The following is an 18,703-nucleotide window of genomic DNA, read 5'->3' as shown; positions in this document are numbered from 1 at the left end:
TAGTGACCATTTGCTTGCTTATTGAAGCAGCTTTTTCAGAGGTAAAAATATGGCGTTGTGGAAATTGTGAGTTTGAGACTAATTGTAGTCTAAAAAAGCCAGATCAATGAGTAATCGGGAAGAAATTTGCAACGAATGATTCTGTTTTATATTTTGTGTAGATATTACTGTAAGGCATATGAAGATTTTCATTCAGGTATAGCAATTAAACCAGAAAACAAACCATATTAGACGTTATGGTGTCCATATACATAACAAGTAAAGAATCTCACATGAATTTCATTATCATGCTGATTATAAAATCAATGTTTTTTGATAATTAACAGTTCATTTTTCACTCAGAAAGCAATTACAACCAGACTTTTGTAAATAGAATTCTAACTGACAATTTAAACTTGTCGAATACCCTATTTTGAGGTCGTAAACTTTGCATGAAGTATGAGTATCACCTTTATGTTGTAAACATTTCAATCCAATACTCCTAACAATTGTGTTTTGTACTGCATTCGTTTCTTGTGGCAGTAATAACTCTTGAAAGAATGGTTGGAATGCAATGAAAATCAGCCAACATATGTGAAATTAAATACTTTACAATATAAAACTCAAAAAACAAGGTCATCCAATCATGTCATAGTAGAAACTTGACGGAAAGTTGTGAAATTTATTAATTTTTCAATCTTACCGAGATGACTATGATTTAATTTATATTGACATCTTATACAGTCATAGATTTAGGTTCATATTGTAATACATATACATCTGAATGCTGCAGAAAAAATTCGGTTGTTGTATGACTTTTCGTTCAATAGATATCTTTGCCACAAATTTCCTCATATTTTTAACCCTGAAATTGTCGCCATGCCAACCGAATATCCGGTTTTCCCCCTGCACTGCATTTTACCATCTACTGCAACAAAAAGATGACAAAATCTGAAAACAAGGTACTACACGGTTAGTGTTTTAAAATAGCCCAGACAATAGCCTAAAGCATTTTGCAGCTGCCTGCATCCCCTACCCTCGTCATTGATCGTTCATGAGAGCATGTGACAATGTTTGGGTGTGTTGAAACTACTTAAACCGTATAAGTATTACAGCATTGGAAACTGGAATCTTGAAACCTCTTTGCGCACGCTCATTTAAGCTCTGTTCAAAGTCAAAACCAGCAAAACGCCTTGTCCGAGAACTCCGATGCATCGACTGACGTACGAAAGGGAACAACAATATTTCTTGACGAGACATGTATATGGCTGAGCATTTCCTTTGAATTCATAATCATACGAATGTCATCAATAATAATTAACCAAAATGTTTGTAAATCCCGATTGTACTTTCATTATTTTTCGTAATTTTTCACTTTTTGTCGTGATTTACGAATGTGACATGGTGCCATAGCATTATTATTCATGAGTTCACTGCTGTCTTTATTACTCACCAGGACATATATATCTGTCTTGGCACACGTGTATACCGGTCAGTGTCTCTCCAGCTTACCTCTTATTATTGTACAGTACCCTGACTTATAGTGCAATAAAGTGGTATCTTTAAATTATAGTACTTGCTGCCTCAAGTCTTCCGTACATCCCTTCAAAATCGGAATACCAGCCTTGCCGGCCCCTACACACTACCAAGTGACCGACAACACCATCATAATAGCCCTGGTCATATCACATTGATGGCAGCGGTGGGACGTCGCCACGTGTCCGTCTTGGAATCTCCATACTATACTTAAGTTGGACATAATTAATCGGGGCGGGTTAATCAGATGTAAAAAAAATTTGATGACGTAAAAGTAAAAAAAGGCGCATAAAATTAAACAAAGGTGCCTCTCAGTGTTTGAGCATACGTTGTGCTGATATAGGGTGAAAGTTAAAGAACTCTCGCGCGCTGAACTAACCATGTCAAATGTTTGGCACGAGGCTTTCAGCATTAAATGCAGGAAAATGTGGATTGGGAAAATAACGTATATTTATTTATAAAAATGATAAGTTATGAGAATAGTGGGGTACAGAAATTACCCTGTATATATTTTGGATCGGTCACACGGAGCAGCTTGCATGTCAAAACTCTCGATCCTTCGGGTTCGGAAAATAGTTGGCCTCGGAAAGCAAGACTAACGTTAATTTCAAACGCTGATCGGTGTATGGCCAGAATCAATTCATTTGTGATATTATTGCCTTGAGCTCGATACTTCGATACGTTGAGAAACTAAGTATATATTAGACATAACTACCAACTTAAAGGCAAATCGGTTCCTTTCAGAGCTGGAATGATTGCCGTGATACCTGCAGCATTTACAGTTCATGCCAGGCTCGTCAATTATCTTAACAAGTCACCTTACCGCATCTGATCTTAAAAATCAGAATGTATTGGTTCTCAATAAAGTATTGATTTCAAAGCATTGTGGCGGAAAAAATGTTCATTGAAGTGGAAGTACTGTTTTTATAACATCACTAGAAATATATCACCTTCACCTCGACAGTCTATTATGTGACATCGCTCTTACTTTCGAGTTTTATGGAATCGATAAAAACCTTAAGAAGTTTTCGGAGAAGCCTGGTCTCCTGCATATAAAATAGTGTTGAGATCCACAATCTCTGGGCCCACACGGACTGTTTGCATGATAATTCGAAAAGGCTTTACAAAGACACAGCTACTTTACTGCTGTTGCTGAGAAATAACGACATAACAAAGTCACCGTGTTGACCTTAGTGGAAACCTTACTCTCAAATATAGATTGTGTTCATCAGAACTTTGTATCGAGAGACCACATCTACGGCTTTCAAACACCGTAGAAGTAAGCAGTCTTATAAGAAACATAAAAGAAAATACAAACCTAGGGCATTATGTTTTACAAGTTATTCTTAACACATTAGTTTCCTTTGTTTTATGCCCCTAATCCTCATATAGTGCCTTAATTCTCAGACATTTCGCTAAGATAACACAAGCTTATCAGCTTTTCACCAAGCTCTATGTAGCTCTAAAATTTATAATTCTGTTCACAGGTAAAGATATCTGCCCATGGGATGTAACCCTGGACTAAAATTTGAGTAAATTTATTGATGTATTGACGTATTTATTGGTGTATTGATGCTGTCAGATGTATTCCCTGCCCTGAGTAGGACAACTTACTGAGATTGCTACAATAAAGATGTCCTACGTCGCCACATGGCGGCTATAGGTAAAGAAAACGTAATTGTAGTAGCTGAGCCGCCGTCGGGTAAGTGAAACCGTTCGTTTCAAAGACTTGACTCTGCAGAAACAAAATATCTATTCAATATGTTGAAAGAGATAGTCAACGAGTAGGCTCTGAGAATCGGATAACATTTAGACTGACTGACAGTGCAAATATCGTTTTGTCATTTGATACGTTAAAACTAATACTGAAAGTCGAAACAGTACTTATGAGCTGAAAAGTCCCATTGTTCTGGAAATGCAGAAACATGGTTGCGCGAGTCTAGACGTCGAAAGTACATTTTCGATTGCAGAAAGCAGAAACTCGACGTCAATACGACCTGACAAACAACCGTTTAAAGGAAAACAACAAGCACGGCAAACACGCAGCAGTGAACAACTATTCAACCAAAGGGCACCGTGTAATTTGTCATTACGCCACACGTAAAACGAACTCCGGTAGCAACTCGTACACGTAGAACACATTTAGAGGACCAGAATTGTATAAGATTCATCAAAAACTGCTGCAGTTATATTTGTCTCACATTTGCGCTCTGGACTATTAAATTCCATTGCTTGTTTAATGTCGCCTGCGTATCAATGAGAAAAGCGCATTTGCTTGCAGTACAAGTTAATCATAAACACCATACCATCGATTTTAAATTTTTACTATCGTAATTAAATAAAATAATATGTCCGATATTTACCGTCAAATAATAATCATTATACAAGGTATACTGAATAAGGTCTTGACGCCCTCAGTTTAATGAGCCCGCTGTACCATTCTGAACACTGAAATAATCAAAATATTTAAAATTGATTTACTGCCTGTCAGTTCGACTTTATTCTGAACAAGATCACGGATTGGATATACTCCCTTGTTTATCCTCATTTCTTTTTTGAAGTTGGCCTTTACAAAGAAAGTGCGACTTCATCGTGCGACGCAAATTGACCTCTTTTAAGGTCATGTGGTCGACAGGCGTCTCTTTGACTGGCTACCTTTTCAGACTACTTCATCAAGATCATTAAGATTGCATTTTTCTCTTTGGGTTTCCTTATATATAAAGACCAACGTTCTGTGTGACTGTAGGTAGACGTGTAATCGAGATCTAATGTTCGTTTGGGTAATACTAAGTTTGTCATCGATATTTAGCATACTTGATACTATTGAAACAAAACAGCCTCGTCAAGAGATATCGTAAAATGTCACAAGTACACTGAATGAATGCCCTGTTCGTAGAAAAGCATGAAAAATGAAACAATGCAAAAATATCTTCACACTTCGTATGGACAACCAATCTGATTAAAATCAGATGTAGAGTACGGCGACGTCTACTTGCGCATACGCGGTATTCTCTTGTAGTGAGAGGAGACAGCAAGAGAATACCGCGTACGGTAAGTTGAAGTCGCCGTACTCTACATCTGATTTTAATAAGATTGATGGACATCGTGACCAGTTCGCGTAGGCTGTGTCGTTTGTGATGTGAAGGCAACTTCAAACATTTCGTTTGGCCGTATTGATTCAACTAAGAGATATCTTTTCGGATAACGAGTTATAAATCTTCATTCCGAAACAAAAGGCCTCTTCTTCAGATGCTAGCCAGGGCAATACACTGGCCAACCACAGTTACGCCCATATAAATAAAGGCCTTATTTAGGACATAAGGAGTGTTTCAAGGTTTAATTTAACTCTCAGTGACACACAGTAAAACACCAATGTTTGCACTCTTCAGTCATTGAAAGGAAAGTCGTTAATTTCTTAAGAAAGACGTTTTGGCTTTGAAAGCACCAATGACTTATGGAGACTGTGCACGTGGAGTAAACAGATGTTGACAGACTTTGCACTGTAGATGATTTGTATTATTTGCCGTGCATTGCCGGAAGGGCACGCAATGTCGAACTTTTTTGGGTGCGGTACATCTTTCACGACATGTGTTAACTATACGGCAGCCTGGTCATTTTATGTTTACTGGGCGGTTAATCAAAAGAGTGGGCACCATGACAACGGTATATGCTAATGAGTGAGTGGTCTGAGTTCTACGCCGACACTCTCCCATTACCGATCTAAATCCACAAAGTGCAAGGTGATTGTTGTACAAAAACTGTCTGAATGAGAGGGAAAAAAAAACTTCCAGCAATCGTGGAGTAATCACAACGATGAATATAAAACGTCTATACTTGATACTAACACTTGGTTCGATGCTGCTGTGCATTACGGTAAGAATCAGAGTGAACTGTTTCTCAAATAATTTACTTAAAGCTGAACTGCGGAACAAAGTTGTGTCATCAGAAAAAATGAATTTTCAGAGCTTAAATGATTTACTTGACCACACAACATTGCACCATGTACTGAAAGCAACACTGTAAATTCCAGGGCACCAGTCATGCACAGGTTGAATATTCGTATAGAGGAGCAACAGTCAGTCTCGCGTTTGACCGTATTTTAAACAGAAAGCTAACCAAAAGCCTTATGAAGGAATCATACAAATTATTGATCCAGTTGTTACCATTTAAATGTTTCCACTTTAAAATAATTTTCAATTGAAATTTTCGTATCATATATCAAGATGAGTGCATGTGTTAAACATTGTTTAAAAGTCTGTTAAGTTTACCCAATGCATTTCATACTTTTAGTTTGTAGTGGTCTAGCCAAAGCTTATGTGAGATAAAAAACCCTAAAAACATTTTTATTTCTTTCTATGGATATATTGAAAGTCAATGATAGTCTGGCAATCGGTATCGGTGAATTTACTACAGAGATGCTTTTTCCTTTTTTGATTAAATCAAAATTAATTGTGTTTATATTATATACAATGTGTATTTTTTATTTTATCAAAGTCTCTGCCATATAGAAAATCGTTATATACGTAATATTTCCCTTTTTCTGAAGGTATATCATGTTGTAAACGTTTATGGAAAATTATCAGTGCCTATATTAACTAACTCAAGAAATACGTTGGTGGTTCCTAGCGTGATGTCGATGCTGCCACCATATTGGAATAGTACAAACGGTGAGCTAGGTAGTATGAACGTTACAGATGCGTCGAGAACACTGCTAACTCCGATAAGTAACCTTACAGTAATTCACTATGGGGACGTTATTAAACTTCAACTTGATGCAAAGGACGTCAACGGACGCCAACGTGTGCATGGCGGTGATTTCTGGAAAGCTCTGCTGACCAACAAGAATAATGGGAAGTGTAGCGTACCAGGCCATGTTGAGGACTTGGGTAACGGCACATACTTTGTCACATTTGTTGCAAACTGTGTTGGCCAGTCAACGATAGCTATAGCCTTGACCCACACGAGAGAGGCTGTTCGTTTCTTAGAGCGAGAGTTCCTACCGCTAGAGGACAAAACTGCTTGGAAAGGCTATTTTGGGACAGGTGCTAAGAGCAATTATACCATGTGCGTGTTGCATCGCGAAGGAACTTGGGAAAATAAGTGTGAATACAGGTCCAAAACAGGTCTTGGAAGAAGTTTACTGCTTTGTGATAAACCAGAGAATCAATCTTGTTCCAGCCTTCACCATCTTGTGGCCGTATTTCCTTCTAAAACAGCAGTTGATGTCGCAAGTAAACATAAACATCTATTTGAGAGGTAAGTATGATCTAAACACTGAGTATTAGCAAGGAAAAGGTAAATCGTTCTACGCATACAATGGTACCACTCCATCGACTCATGCAGTACGTATTGTTCGATGTTGAGGACATTACATTTTGTCTAAATCTAAACTTCATGTAACCGTCTTGCCGGTAAGAACCAATCACAATATGTACCATATCGTGTCCTCGATGCAAGGACATTTATTATTGCTTTAATTAAAAATATATTTTGTGGATATACTTTGTAGTTGTCACGAACAATAGGAATGCTCGTTGTATTGGTTGTGTCCATTTAAAAATGTGACAAATAAAAGCTACCAATGTCAGTTTTGTTGACTATATTTTACAAATAGTTTTTACAAATATTTTTTTCTTTTTATTTGGTAGAGGATCGAAAGCTGTCGCAGAAACTACGAAGAAAATTATCATTTTTGGTGAGTATTTTGAATAACTATGTCAACAAATATATACATATATATATATATATATATATATATATATATATATATATATATATATATATACCAAGAAATAGAGTCAGTCTAACTGCAACTATTGAAGTCATCAGGAAGAAGCGGGAGTACAGCAAAGTCTTGACACAGTGTGGAGATATGAAAGGCGTACTCGACCAATTTCTTCAATCTTCAAACGATCTTTATTTATAAAACCGACGTTTCGGCAATACACAGATTGCCTTCCTCAGGGTAAAAACTAATAGATAAAAGCGGATAAAATAGAACGTGTCAAAGGAAGGTGGAACGACTACAGGAAAGTAAAATCATGATGACAAATCCTCACAAAGACTAAAAAAGGCGATAAAAATACAGTACTCAGAATAAAAACACTGGAATGATGTAAAATACAGGAATAAAAATGAGAATGTGAAAAATCGACATAGGTAAAATGGAGAAGGGACTCTACTAACCTAGATCGTGTGAGGTCTGGATGGAAAATGAAATGTCATTGTCAAGGGAACCCTTATGTACATGTTGAAGAGACGGAGCAACAAGACCCCCTAACTGGAGAACAGAGAGCGGGGGGGGGGGCTTACAGAAAAGTGGAAGAGAAATTACCCTTCTTTACGGTTGATACCAATGGGTGACAGCGTTTCAAGTGTAGTAATGTATGAAAGTTCAGTTTTTTCTTCTGAGTTGGATACTAATAGAATGCATTTTACAAATGCCACTTACTTGAAAATGAGAAAGATTGTGACCGGGTTTGTTGAAGTGTTCGGAGACAGGAGTGGATTTTCTATTGCGAATAGTGTAGACATGCTCATATATAGTCTTTTAAACTCTCTTTTGGTTTCACCAACATATTGTTGAAGGCATTTCGACAGGTGATGACATACATTAGGTTGCGTGTATTACAGGTGATGTTACCGACAATATTGTGAACTTTGCCATTATTTGTGCTGGTAATTGTGTTGGTTTCAGCGACAATTTACATTGGTTGCATTCACCACAGCTTTTTGTTGAACCAGGATTAACGGAGTTTGAGGGCCTTTTGAAAAGGCCTTTTTCAAAAAGCTTTTTTACTCTACATCTGATTTCAAAAAGCTTTTTCAAAAGGCCCTCAAACTCCGTTAATCCTGGTTCAACAAAAAGCTGTGTTTGAGGGCCTTTTGAAAAGGCCTTTTTCAAAAAGCTTTTTTACTCTACATCTGATTTCAAAAAGCTTGATAAGCCTACGCATCTATCAAACTTAGGTCACAATATAGCTATCCTAAAGAATTAATTGTTAAACATGTTTACCAACCATGCTTACTGTTATGATATTACTACTATGTTTCTCGATAATTCATTGGCATCTATTCGGTTTTTCATCAGATAATGATCAAAATAGAGTCACCGAGCAACTTCCGTATTGTTCTCCAGAGACTGTCGATAAAACATTTCAAGGACATTGGTTCAATGGAACTTGGCATCCAGCGCATTGTAGGACACAGAAGATTGATGTCACAAAGGTCAAATCTTGTCTCGCAAATAAGAACATTTTACTTTTGGAGATTCGACGCTGAGACAATGGTTCGAAGAGATATGTCAGTTACTCCAGATAAATGATACTAAAATAACGTGGGACACACAGTACAGGAACGTAAAACCAAAGGAGCCAAAATACCTTGGCCACATTCGTGGAATACGGAAAACAGGATCCAAACATAACTATCAAATTCTTCTTTGAAGCTCTACCCGTAACGCAAAGAAGATATAGGATTGCGGATTTCATTTTTGCTGGTGACATGATAGACGACCTAACCAACTGCAACCAGCTTGTCGTCGTCAGTCTATGGGCACACTTCACATTTTGGACGCCAGAAACCTTTGCTGAAAAATATACTATATCAAAATGGCTCTCTTTCGTTTCAAGCAACGTTGCCCAGATAGCATGGTTGCTGTCAAGGGGGCTCACGTGAGGGAACAATCATCATGGCAGTATCGCATATACAACAGTGACTGGCGGCTACACCATATCAATGAACAATTAAAGGAGACATTCGACGAAGAATGGATTATGTTTTACGATTCTTGGGATCTAAACCGTTCGTATCCCGGCAAAATAGTCATTCACATGCCTCATGATGTCATAAGGGAGGAAGTGCGACTATATCTATCCTACATTTGTTCTCCGGAATACATAACTGCTCCTTCCATAAAATGATGTACATATCCCAAACGATAAGGAAGCAGATCACCTCGACTAGTCTGCAAACAAATTTTAATTAACGCAATACCTCCTGCTACAGTTGATAATTGATCTCCGGGGACACTAAAAGCGGGCTTTTAAATACATATTATATGTACGATCGCTCGAAATTCGTACTCGTACATCATAGCCTTTGACATTTAATTTGTTTTATACACGTATATCGTGTATGGCAGCCCCGAATGGCACATATCACATGTATTTTTTATTCGTAACGCATGATTTTCATTTGAGAAGTTCAATGGGATTATACATCATAAGGCGGTGATCAAAATGTCCAACAGTTGATTGGAGGGGCCTATCTTGCCCTGAAACGGGGCATGTTAAGTTTGATTTTTTGGCTGGTAGTGTTTTTGTTATGCTACGGACTTCTCGATCTGAACATTATGAACTCTGTTGCACTTGAAAATCTTATTATTTCTACGTTGAGATGTACCCATAAATTTTTGTAACCATGTAGTAAAAGATTAACTTACTTCTGAAAGATATTGCAGTATCATAACATTACTTTAGAGCTAATATGCAGACACACATGAAGAAAGACTAGGCCACCTCCAATGCTCTATTGGTGCCTGTTACTTCTCATAAACGGAAGGACATAAAGTATACACCTTGTTAATGAATTGATGGTAGCAAAAGTACCAGCAAGTCTGAATGACTGTTTAATTGCGCGCCTGCAAAACGGACCTCTAAAATGCCTTGATAGCCAAATTTTAGGTTAAAATGAGTTAAAATTAGGGTTTTTCACACAAACTAATTTGAATAGATTGATTTCTGTTTTTCATTAACATACTATATCAAAGATCCGAGTGGCATTAGGCGAATTTGAGCAATATAGGTGATGAGTGTACTCTTGGTGATGAACTGTTTCTCTAGCAGTTCCCCTAAATATCAGGCAACGACTCAATCTCCACACAGTGATTGTAGAGCGGAATGAATGATTGTAACTTAGCTAGAGTACGAGAGAGTCTCTGAGTCGTCAACCGAACACCCCCCGCCAATAAATCTTTGCTACAGGCGTCATTTTACACTCACCTTTGGAGTGTTACGCATTTTCTATGATAAGCATTTTCTGTTTTTTTTTTATTTAAATATTTCGAACCAAAGATAAATAAAAATACATCAGTTTGTATCGATCCTCGAATCCGTGCACACTTGTAAATGAAACATAACCCTTGCTCTATGGTACATAGATCTGAATCGACGATTCAACATGGCTGCCAGTATGGCTGTCAACTCTTCACACACGATTGTCAAAGTTATGGCAGATCCTGATTTTTCTATTGGTATGTACAAAAAGCCATATTTCTCGTCAGACTCCCTATCTAGGTTATAATAATCCACGCCGTGCGGTTATTGGCAACAACTCAGTCTTGGCACACAAACATAAGTACCTCATTGGCAACGTTAATTTTACAAAGAGTCTTCTTATTCGGAATACCGTCACCTCTTCCTCTCCCAATGGATCGACATGGATTTACTCAATCTGCCTTTGGTTAAAGTCGATCATAGATATCGCAAGTGTTATAAACTCCCATACCGATGCCATGGCAACAGGTACCACTTTCGCAAGTAAACGTGAGCGACAGCAAATAAACTGTTTGTGTGTTTGCTTGTTGTTAGGGATACCTATAACAGATTTTGTGAGCATCAGAATATTCTCGTTGTGTGACTTACCTTATTATTAACATTCTTATACTCAGTCATATATTCGCCAAATAAAAATCTATCATTGAGCTGAAATGAGTTTTTCCATTCTCAAAGTTTGATGAAAATGAAGTGTTCTGTGCGATTATAACATTAGCAATGTAATTTCTAATGTAGAAGGCATTAAAAGTTCTTGGCGGTCCAAGTTTAACTTTGCAAAATTCATTCTTCTTAACCTTTGACCAGTTAGCCATTTTAACAAAGGTTCTGTGCGCTGTGACGGGATTAATCCTGTTTTATCTCCATATTTTTGTGCGCTTTCAGTATAGCTACTTTGTTTCACTTCAATAGGTACAGTATGAGCGAGGAATAATTAAGACAAAGGACATGGTATATAATTTGATCACACTTTAAAAAATATTTTAAACCACTGGTGACAGATACACAGCCAAAGAAATTTCCAAAGTATTTCACAGTTGCATGGATGACGCGAGACTTTCAGATTCTGCTAAGATTGCAGTAGTCAGCCATTTTTAATTGGAATAAATCGAAAGAACGAATTTCAGTTTCAAGTGTCTTAATATTATTTCATAAGTTGAGTGTAATAAGGTTTAATGTTTCGCGTTGCACTTTCAAATGTAGATACCGAAGTTCTGCGAACCGCACCTACAGATTACCACTGAAGTCCTGTTTCGAAGCGTATACCTACTTCAATATAGGTTACAAATATTTAACAGAGATATGTCAGGACAGACGTAGGGACAACACCTTCGGTGCGACTGGGGCCCTAAACATTGTCCTACGATGACCACACTCATGCGAAAACCAGCAAGGTGTGTCTGTTTCCCAATCTTGAACAAATTAAGCGAATGCATTACGGGTGTATGATGTTTCTTTCCTCTATCAAGCGTACGTCGTACGTCATCCTTTCGCATCAACAGACGAAACACAGAGCGTCCGCACGATATGCACCGGTCTATGATAAAACAACAGCTCGCGAGTTAGCTTGAAGTGTACGCCTTTGTTTTCCCTGGTGCTCACATTGTGGGTGAACGTGTTACGCAGAATATTTGGCAAAGGAGTAGGCGAACACCCTAGGTTTGAAAACATCAAATAATAGCGACAGTAATATTCAAAATCGCCTACTGTCTGCTGTACCTGTTGATCACTCGTGGATCAATGATACGATTAGATCTATTTTTTTTGCTCTTAACCCTTTCACACCACCATGGTTTGTCCCAAATCCATTGTTTTCTATGGTAAAGTTGGACCTGTATACAGGGAACTGGGAGTGAAAGGGTTAAGGCCTAACATTCGAACAGAGTCACATTCTTTGAATCTATCGACACAACAACTTCAAAAGATGCCTTTTTACACTATGGTGTTCCACAAGGTTCGGTACTTGGACCCATCCTTTTTACACTGTACACTGCACCTCTTGATGATATAATTTCTGCTCATGGTTTGGAATACATGTTGTACGCAGATGATTCTCAGATTTATGTTGTTTGCAATAGCCCCGCAGATGTTAGATCAGATCTTGAATTATGTGTTCAAAATATTCGTCAATGGATGATGTCAAATATGCTGATTCTTAATGATGGAAAGACTGAAGTAATTCAGTTTTCATCGCGTTTCAGAAGAGGTGCGATGAAGTTGAATTCCTTAAGAATTGGCACATTTGACATCAGTCCGTCTGCATCGGTAAAAATCTTGGAGTACATTTAGAGTCTGATGGTTTCGTGACGAATCAAGTAAATAGTATTTGTAAATCTGCTTTCTTCGCTTTGTACAGAATCGGTAAAATTCGTTGTTTGATCGACAAGAAATCCACAGAAAAACTTATACATGCTTTTGTGACATCGCGACTTGACTATTGTAATAGTCTCCTGTATGGGATTCAAAAATACCAACTTGAAAAATTGCAGTCTGTTCAAAATGCTGCTGCACGCTTAATTAGTCGTACACGGAAATGTGAACACATCACGCCTGTTTTAATGGATTTGCATTGGTTACCGGTAAAAGAAAGATTCAAGTTTAAAATTCTTCTCCTCACTTTCAAAATCCTAACCGGTAAATGTCCAGAGTATTTGAAGTCACTGATAGATATTCAGGTTCAACGACGTGTTCTCCGTTCCTCTGATAAATTATTGTTAATTCGGCGTGATACGAGGAACACTACTGTAAACTATGGTTTCCGTGCTTTTTCAGTTGCTGCTCCAATATTATGGAATGAACAAGCGTTTACTAATGCTATTTTAAACTGTTCGGTTCAATCCTTTAAGCGCCAGTTGAAAACTGATCTTTTTAAGGAATGTTACTGTGTTTAATGATATGTTTTGATTTTCTTTTATTTTCATTCTTTTCATTGTTTGTGTACAGAGCACTGAGACGAAGTGTAGTGCGCTTTTTAAGAAATAAATAATAATAATAATAATAATAATAATAAATTTGTAAGAAGCTGAGTACAATATGGTTTAATATCTGAAATATCTAGTCTCATAATTTCAAAATATTTACAATAATTTGCCACTTTAAACTAGTTTTATAAAATTTTATTCAATGCCAACCATTTTAATTGTTGAAGATATATCGTGCCGCAAACGTTTACCAACAACTGCCAGCTACAGCACTTGCTGATCCCCGAAAGACGTTCGTGTTACACAATCTTGTTGCTGCTTTCGATTCATATTGTAACTGTACAAAGAGTATGTTAGATAGCATGAAAGTTTTAGATGCGACTTGATAACTACGATATGTAACCTTACGGTGGTTCACTTTGGGGGCGTGACTGAATTTGGGCTTGATGCAAAGGACATCAACGGACGCCAACGTGTGCATGGCGGTGATTTCTGGAAAGCTCTGCTGACCAACAAGAATAATGGGAAGTGTAGCGTACCAGGCCATGTTGAGGACTTGGGTAACGGCACATACTTTGTCACATTCGTTGCAAAATGCGCCGGCCAGTCAACGATAGCTATTTCCTTGACCCACACGAGAGAGGCTGTTCGTTTCTTAGAGGGAGAGTTCTTACCGCTAGAGGATAAAACTGCTTGGAAAGGCTATTTTGAGACAGCTGCTAAGAGCAGTCATAGTCACTTCATAATAGATCAGCCCGTATAATTCTGAATGATTTTACTAGAAATGGGCATCATCGTGTTGTAGCTTGGCCGCAGTTATTGGCTACTTTGGGCTGGATACGATTAGGTCGAGTCCTCGAGGCCATGTGTGCCAAATTATGTTCAAGTATTTAAAATCTATTCAAGGGGATATTGTTCCGCCGTATTTAGAAATCATATTCGATTGTTATAAACAAACACATCAATACCAGAAATACAAGGAAATTCTCATACATTTACTCTACCCTCTTAAGAAAAACTACAGCATGTAATTCCTTTATTTATCGTGCAATTAAATATTTCAACATTTTCCTGCTGTTTTTACGGCAATTTAAACGAATGCTCATAAACATTCGCCCTATGTGAATTTTTGTTGTTTTTTGAAGTGTTGGTTTTATTACATATGTCATGCATTTAGTTTGCCGCATGATTTTTATTTTCCATCATGTTACGTATTTTGCCTCTTATTCCTTTTAATTTTTTGAGTTTTATGTGTTACAATATTTTATTTTATTTTACACTGGTCCTCCCTGGAAATAAGAACATTTTTGACAGAGGGAGCTTACCAGTATAATATTAATAAATAAATAAATAGATGAATAATAAATAAATAAATAAATAATAAATAAATAAATAAATAAATAAATAAATAAATAAATAAATAAATAAATAAATAAATAAATAAATAAATAAATAAATAAATAAATACCATGTGCTGGTTACATCGCAAAGGAACTTTGGAAAATAAGTGTGAATACAGGTACAGAACAGGTCTTGGAACCGGAGAATCAATCTTGTGCCAATCTTCACCATCTAAAGGCGGTATTTCCTTTCAAACAGCAGTCGATGCCGCAAGTAAACAAAAACATTGTTTGAGAGGTAAGTATTACATTCAGTATTGACTTTTCACGAAAAGTAAATACAAAGACGACGGATTCCTATGCAAATAAACACTAAACCCACCAATGTCACTCACTGACCGAGGCGGCTTGAATGGGTCACTCTTTTGTTTACTTTGTACGTACATGTGGACACAGTCTGAGGAGCCAATTTGAAAGGGAAAAAACCCAGACAAACAACTTTTCTTGGAAATATTTCATTTGCTTGAGATCATTCTATTGTGTCGAAGTCTGTATGACAGTCTAATTCAGAAATGGAACAATTGGTTACTTCAAACGTAACCGTCAAAACAATCTACCCATTGTAACTTCTGTTGATGTGTGCTTTCTTGTTTTGTATAATCGAGAAAAGAGGTAGAATCAGTGCCATACGTCCAGTCTAAAAAATCTTACTGAAGGCGAAAAACAGCGAGTTCGGTAATTTTAGCAGTAAGCAACTAGCGCGCTATGATCGTCGAAGATTTTACCGATCGATCGTTTAAATAGTCGTTTAAGAAAGACACTGCAATGTATACGACCTAATACAAGTTTATTTATTCAGTTTTCTATTTTGTCAGCAGAAGCTGTTTAAACAACGTCCATCGACTGCACTTGCCTTCAAAACTGTCGAAAAAACGTTCCATGGACATTCAAAACGGTTCAATGGCTCTTGGCATCCCGCGAACTGCTAAACAGAGAAGTTCGACGTCAAAAAGTCAAATGTTGTCTTTGGAATAAAAGCAAATACTTCTTTGGAAATTTGAATATTGGTCAATAGTCTGTTGACTATTGCGACGTACTGAAAATTAACGCGACGACTATAAAATGAGTTTCACTGTACAGACATGTCAACCGAAAGAGCACCGTAGACGAAAACGACAAGTCTTCGCGCTGTGTAAAAATCTCCGCGCCGTGTGAAATTTATGTCCGCGCTGTTTAAAATCTCCGCGCTGTGTAAAAATCTCCGCGCTGTGAAAAAATCTCCTCGCTGTTGAAAATTATCCGCGCTGTTTGAAATTTTCCGCAGTGTTTAAAATTTCCCCGCACTGTTTCAAATTTCTCTGCTAGGACACAATTCTCCGCACTGTTTGAAATTTCTGTCTACTGTTTGTTCTCCGCGCTATTCGCTTCTGTAACTATAAAGGAAAATGAGGGCAACTTCAGACATCGGCTCTACCAGGTTTGTTTAATATATATTACGATGTGGTGAATAAAGGGATCATTGCAGTTTTGTGTGGAATATACATGGCGACACAACCGGTGAATCGATGGTGCTTTAACCCCTAGTCATGCGATCTGGGTTCCCGGTAAACCGGTTGTTGATTGAGCGATTCGACTTAACGGTGTTACGGAACCAAAAATTGGGTTCCTTCATCAGTCGCTCTCTTGTTTTGTATCCCCTCCGCTTGATTCTTGTGTGATAAAGTCATCTTCGTCCTCGAAGAGGAGAAGCCAGATTCGTTATGGAGAGAGTTAGCCATTATTGACTGACTATATCCGATGTGTGGTGTCATATTATAATTAACATGACCCAGAATCGACCGGAGTTTCTGGACGCTATTGGTTTTTGTTTTAGGGCATATTTTGAGCTTTGCAAGTGCTCGTTATGTTAACAGTAAATGTTGTACTAATCTGTCAACGATTAGTTTGTTTTAGGCATTTAAATCGATTATCCGAACTTTTGGTTTTGTGTCAATTTTTCATGGACTTTGTAATAGATTTCGGGTCGATATTGGTGCCTGCTTTCCGGTGTTTGAAAAGCATGTTGTGAAGGGCTGTTTCGAGAAATACATCATCTTATTTCTCTGTTTTTAGCCATTCCCAGGTTTCATGGTTCCGTTAACAATATTTGCTGTAAACGGCCTTTTAAATCAGTTTGGTTTGAGGAGAGTATTGGTTTATTTAATTCCAGCCGCCAACTTTGATTAGTTATATGGCAGCTTTCTCAGTTTTTGATTTTCTTTGCCGGACGAGTTTTTGTATTGCTCAGCAATCTTTTTAGTTTGGTTGATTGTAGTACCGATTAGATGACAGATTGCATCTTGGTTTTATACGATAAGTTGTGGCAGAAAATGAAGACAAGCAAAACAAATCGCAGAGTCCCCGTTGTTTAAACCGCTATCGTGAAACCTTTTAACTGTTTGAGCGATGTGGGCAAAGTGTGTTTGAATTAACTCACCGGATTTTTAGGTTGTCGGTCCGGATATCGACGGAATGCTTACTCCTTCACATGTTGGTCAAAGATACATAACGAGCTATGATTTTGTAAGAAGGATTTGTTTTAGTTGCTCGTTTTATAGACCATGAGGAGTGTCGTTAGAAAACGACTCGAGGGTTGATACCAGAAGTAAACTGCAGTGAACAAACAGCAGAGAGAAATTGAAAAAGTGCGGAGAGTTCTCCTAGCAGAGAAATTTGAAACAGTTGAGAGAAATTTCAAACAGCGCGGAGATTTTCAAACAGCGCGGAGAATTTCTGACAGCGCGGAGATTTTTACACAGCGCAGAGAATTTCCGACAGCGCGGAGAATTTTCGTTTTCGTTCACGGTGAAAGAGGGTAAATATTGTGGCAAAATTCGCTGATACACCATACAAGAACCAAACATTAAGGTTATTTTTTCTTTCAATCACTGGCGATAACGCGTATGGGATTGAAGACTTCATCTTTGCTGGGTACATCATGACCTGTTAGGCTGTAACCATATTATCGTTGTTATCGTTGTTAGTCAGTGGGTGCACTACACATTTTGGACACAAGAGGCCTTCTCTGAAAAGTTAAATTATATCAAAATGGCCCTCTTTCGTTTCAAGCAACGTTGCCCAGATAGCGTGGTTGCTGTTAAGGGGGCCCAGGTGAGGGAACAATCATCATGGCAGTATCGTTGATATAACAGCGACCGACTGCAGCACCATCTAAATCGGCTATTGAAGGACACTTTTGTTGAAGAATGGATTATGTTGAATCATTCACAGGATTTTTTTTAATTAATCTTTTTAAATTCTCTTGCTTTGAGTTCAAACGTATTCACATAAAACTTAAGTCTGTCTCACTTACGCTTAAAACGTGTCTCAAAGCCACGGTCGTCATCTTATGATAGTATATTGACGAAGCCAAGTTGCTATTTGTAACTTTCCTTAGCGATAGCCGTTGCTTTGACTGTGGCAAGATTCTTAAACACACCCATTAAGAACCTGATAAAGTGATGCGTTGACAGTTCGCGCAATAACGTTATGAATCCAAGACGAGGAAATCGCATGATTATAAGCTTTGCACCTAGGCTTGTGATCAAACAAACAGTGTCTCAAATTTTTAACAATTCTTCTCTGATATACCACTTATGCAGGCTTATTATTAAGCTCTCGGAGTGAGAAAACTTTTTACCAGCTTATTTTTTTCAACATTGAAAAATTTATTTTCGCCATGCAGTTAGCTAAGGCAGGGCGGCCATTTTGAATTCAAAATATCGGTTAATATTTAGTTTTTTCTCTTAAACCAAACTTCGCACAGTAACCTACAATTCTTATTCTTGATTTAATAAGACAGTGGTTGAAATTCTCATTTAGGCAACTTTTTTTT

At 37.6% G+C, this 18,703-nt stretch overlaps 2 protein-coding genes across 3 annotated transcripts in view; one reads left to right on the top strand and one right to left on the bottom strand.

The window, feature by feature from the left end:
- The window catches only part of LOC139125229 (uncharacterized), a 496,067-nt gene that overhangs the window by 6,905 nt on the left and 470,459 nt on the right, over nucleotides 1-18,703 (bottom strand). The gene's annotated exons all lie outside the window — the stretch shown is intronic.
- Nucleotides 4,854-11,693, top strand: LOC139125279 (NXPE family member 1-like). Of its 2 annotated transcripts, none has more exons than XM_070691364.1 (4): nucleotides 4,854-5,388; nucleotides 6,062-6,771; nucleotides 7,164-7,210; nucleotides 8,606-11,693. In XM_070691364.1, the coding sequence occupies exons 1-4, from the start codon at nucleotides 5,329-5,331 to the stop codon at nucleotides 8,794-8,796; spliced, it is 1,008 nt and encodes a 335-aa protein (XP_070547465.1). In that variant the 5' UTR covers nucleotides 4,854-5,328; the 3' UTR covers nucleotides 8,797-11,693. The 2 variants fall into 2 exon arrangements, with proteins under 2 accessions (XP_070547465.1, XP_070547466.1); XM_070691365.1 differs by having other exon boundaries at nucleotides 5,227-5,388; nucleotides 8,654-11,693.

The sequence above is a fragment of the Ptychodera flava genome (assembly GCF_041260155.1).
Source record: "Ptychodera flava strain L36383 chromosome 3 unlocalized genomic scaffold, AS_Pfla_20210202 Scaffold_25__1_contigs__length_14229661_pilon, whole genome shotgun sequence".
In the NCBI taxonomy this organism is placed as follows: domain Eukaryota; kingdom Metazoa; phylum Hemichordata; class Enteropneusta; family Ptychoderidae; genus Ptychodera; species Ptychodera flava.
The sequence above is the reverse complement of the archived record's forward strand: the minus strand, read 5'-3'. Positions and strand labels throughout refer to the sequence as shown.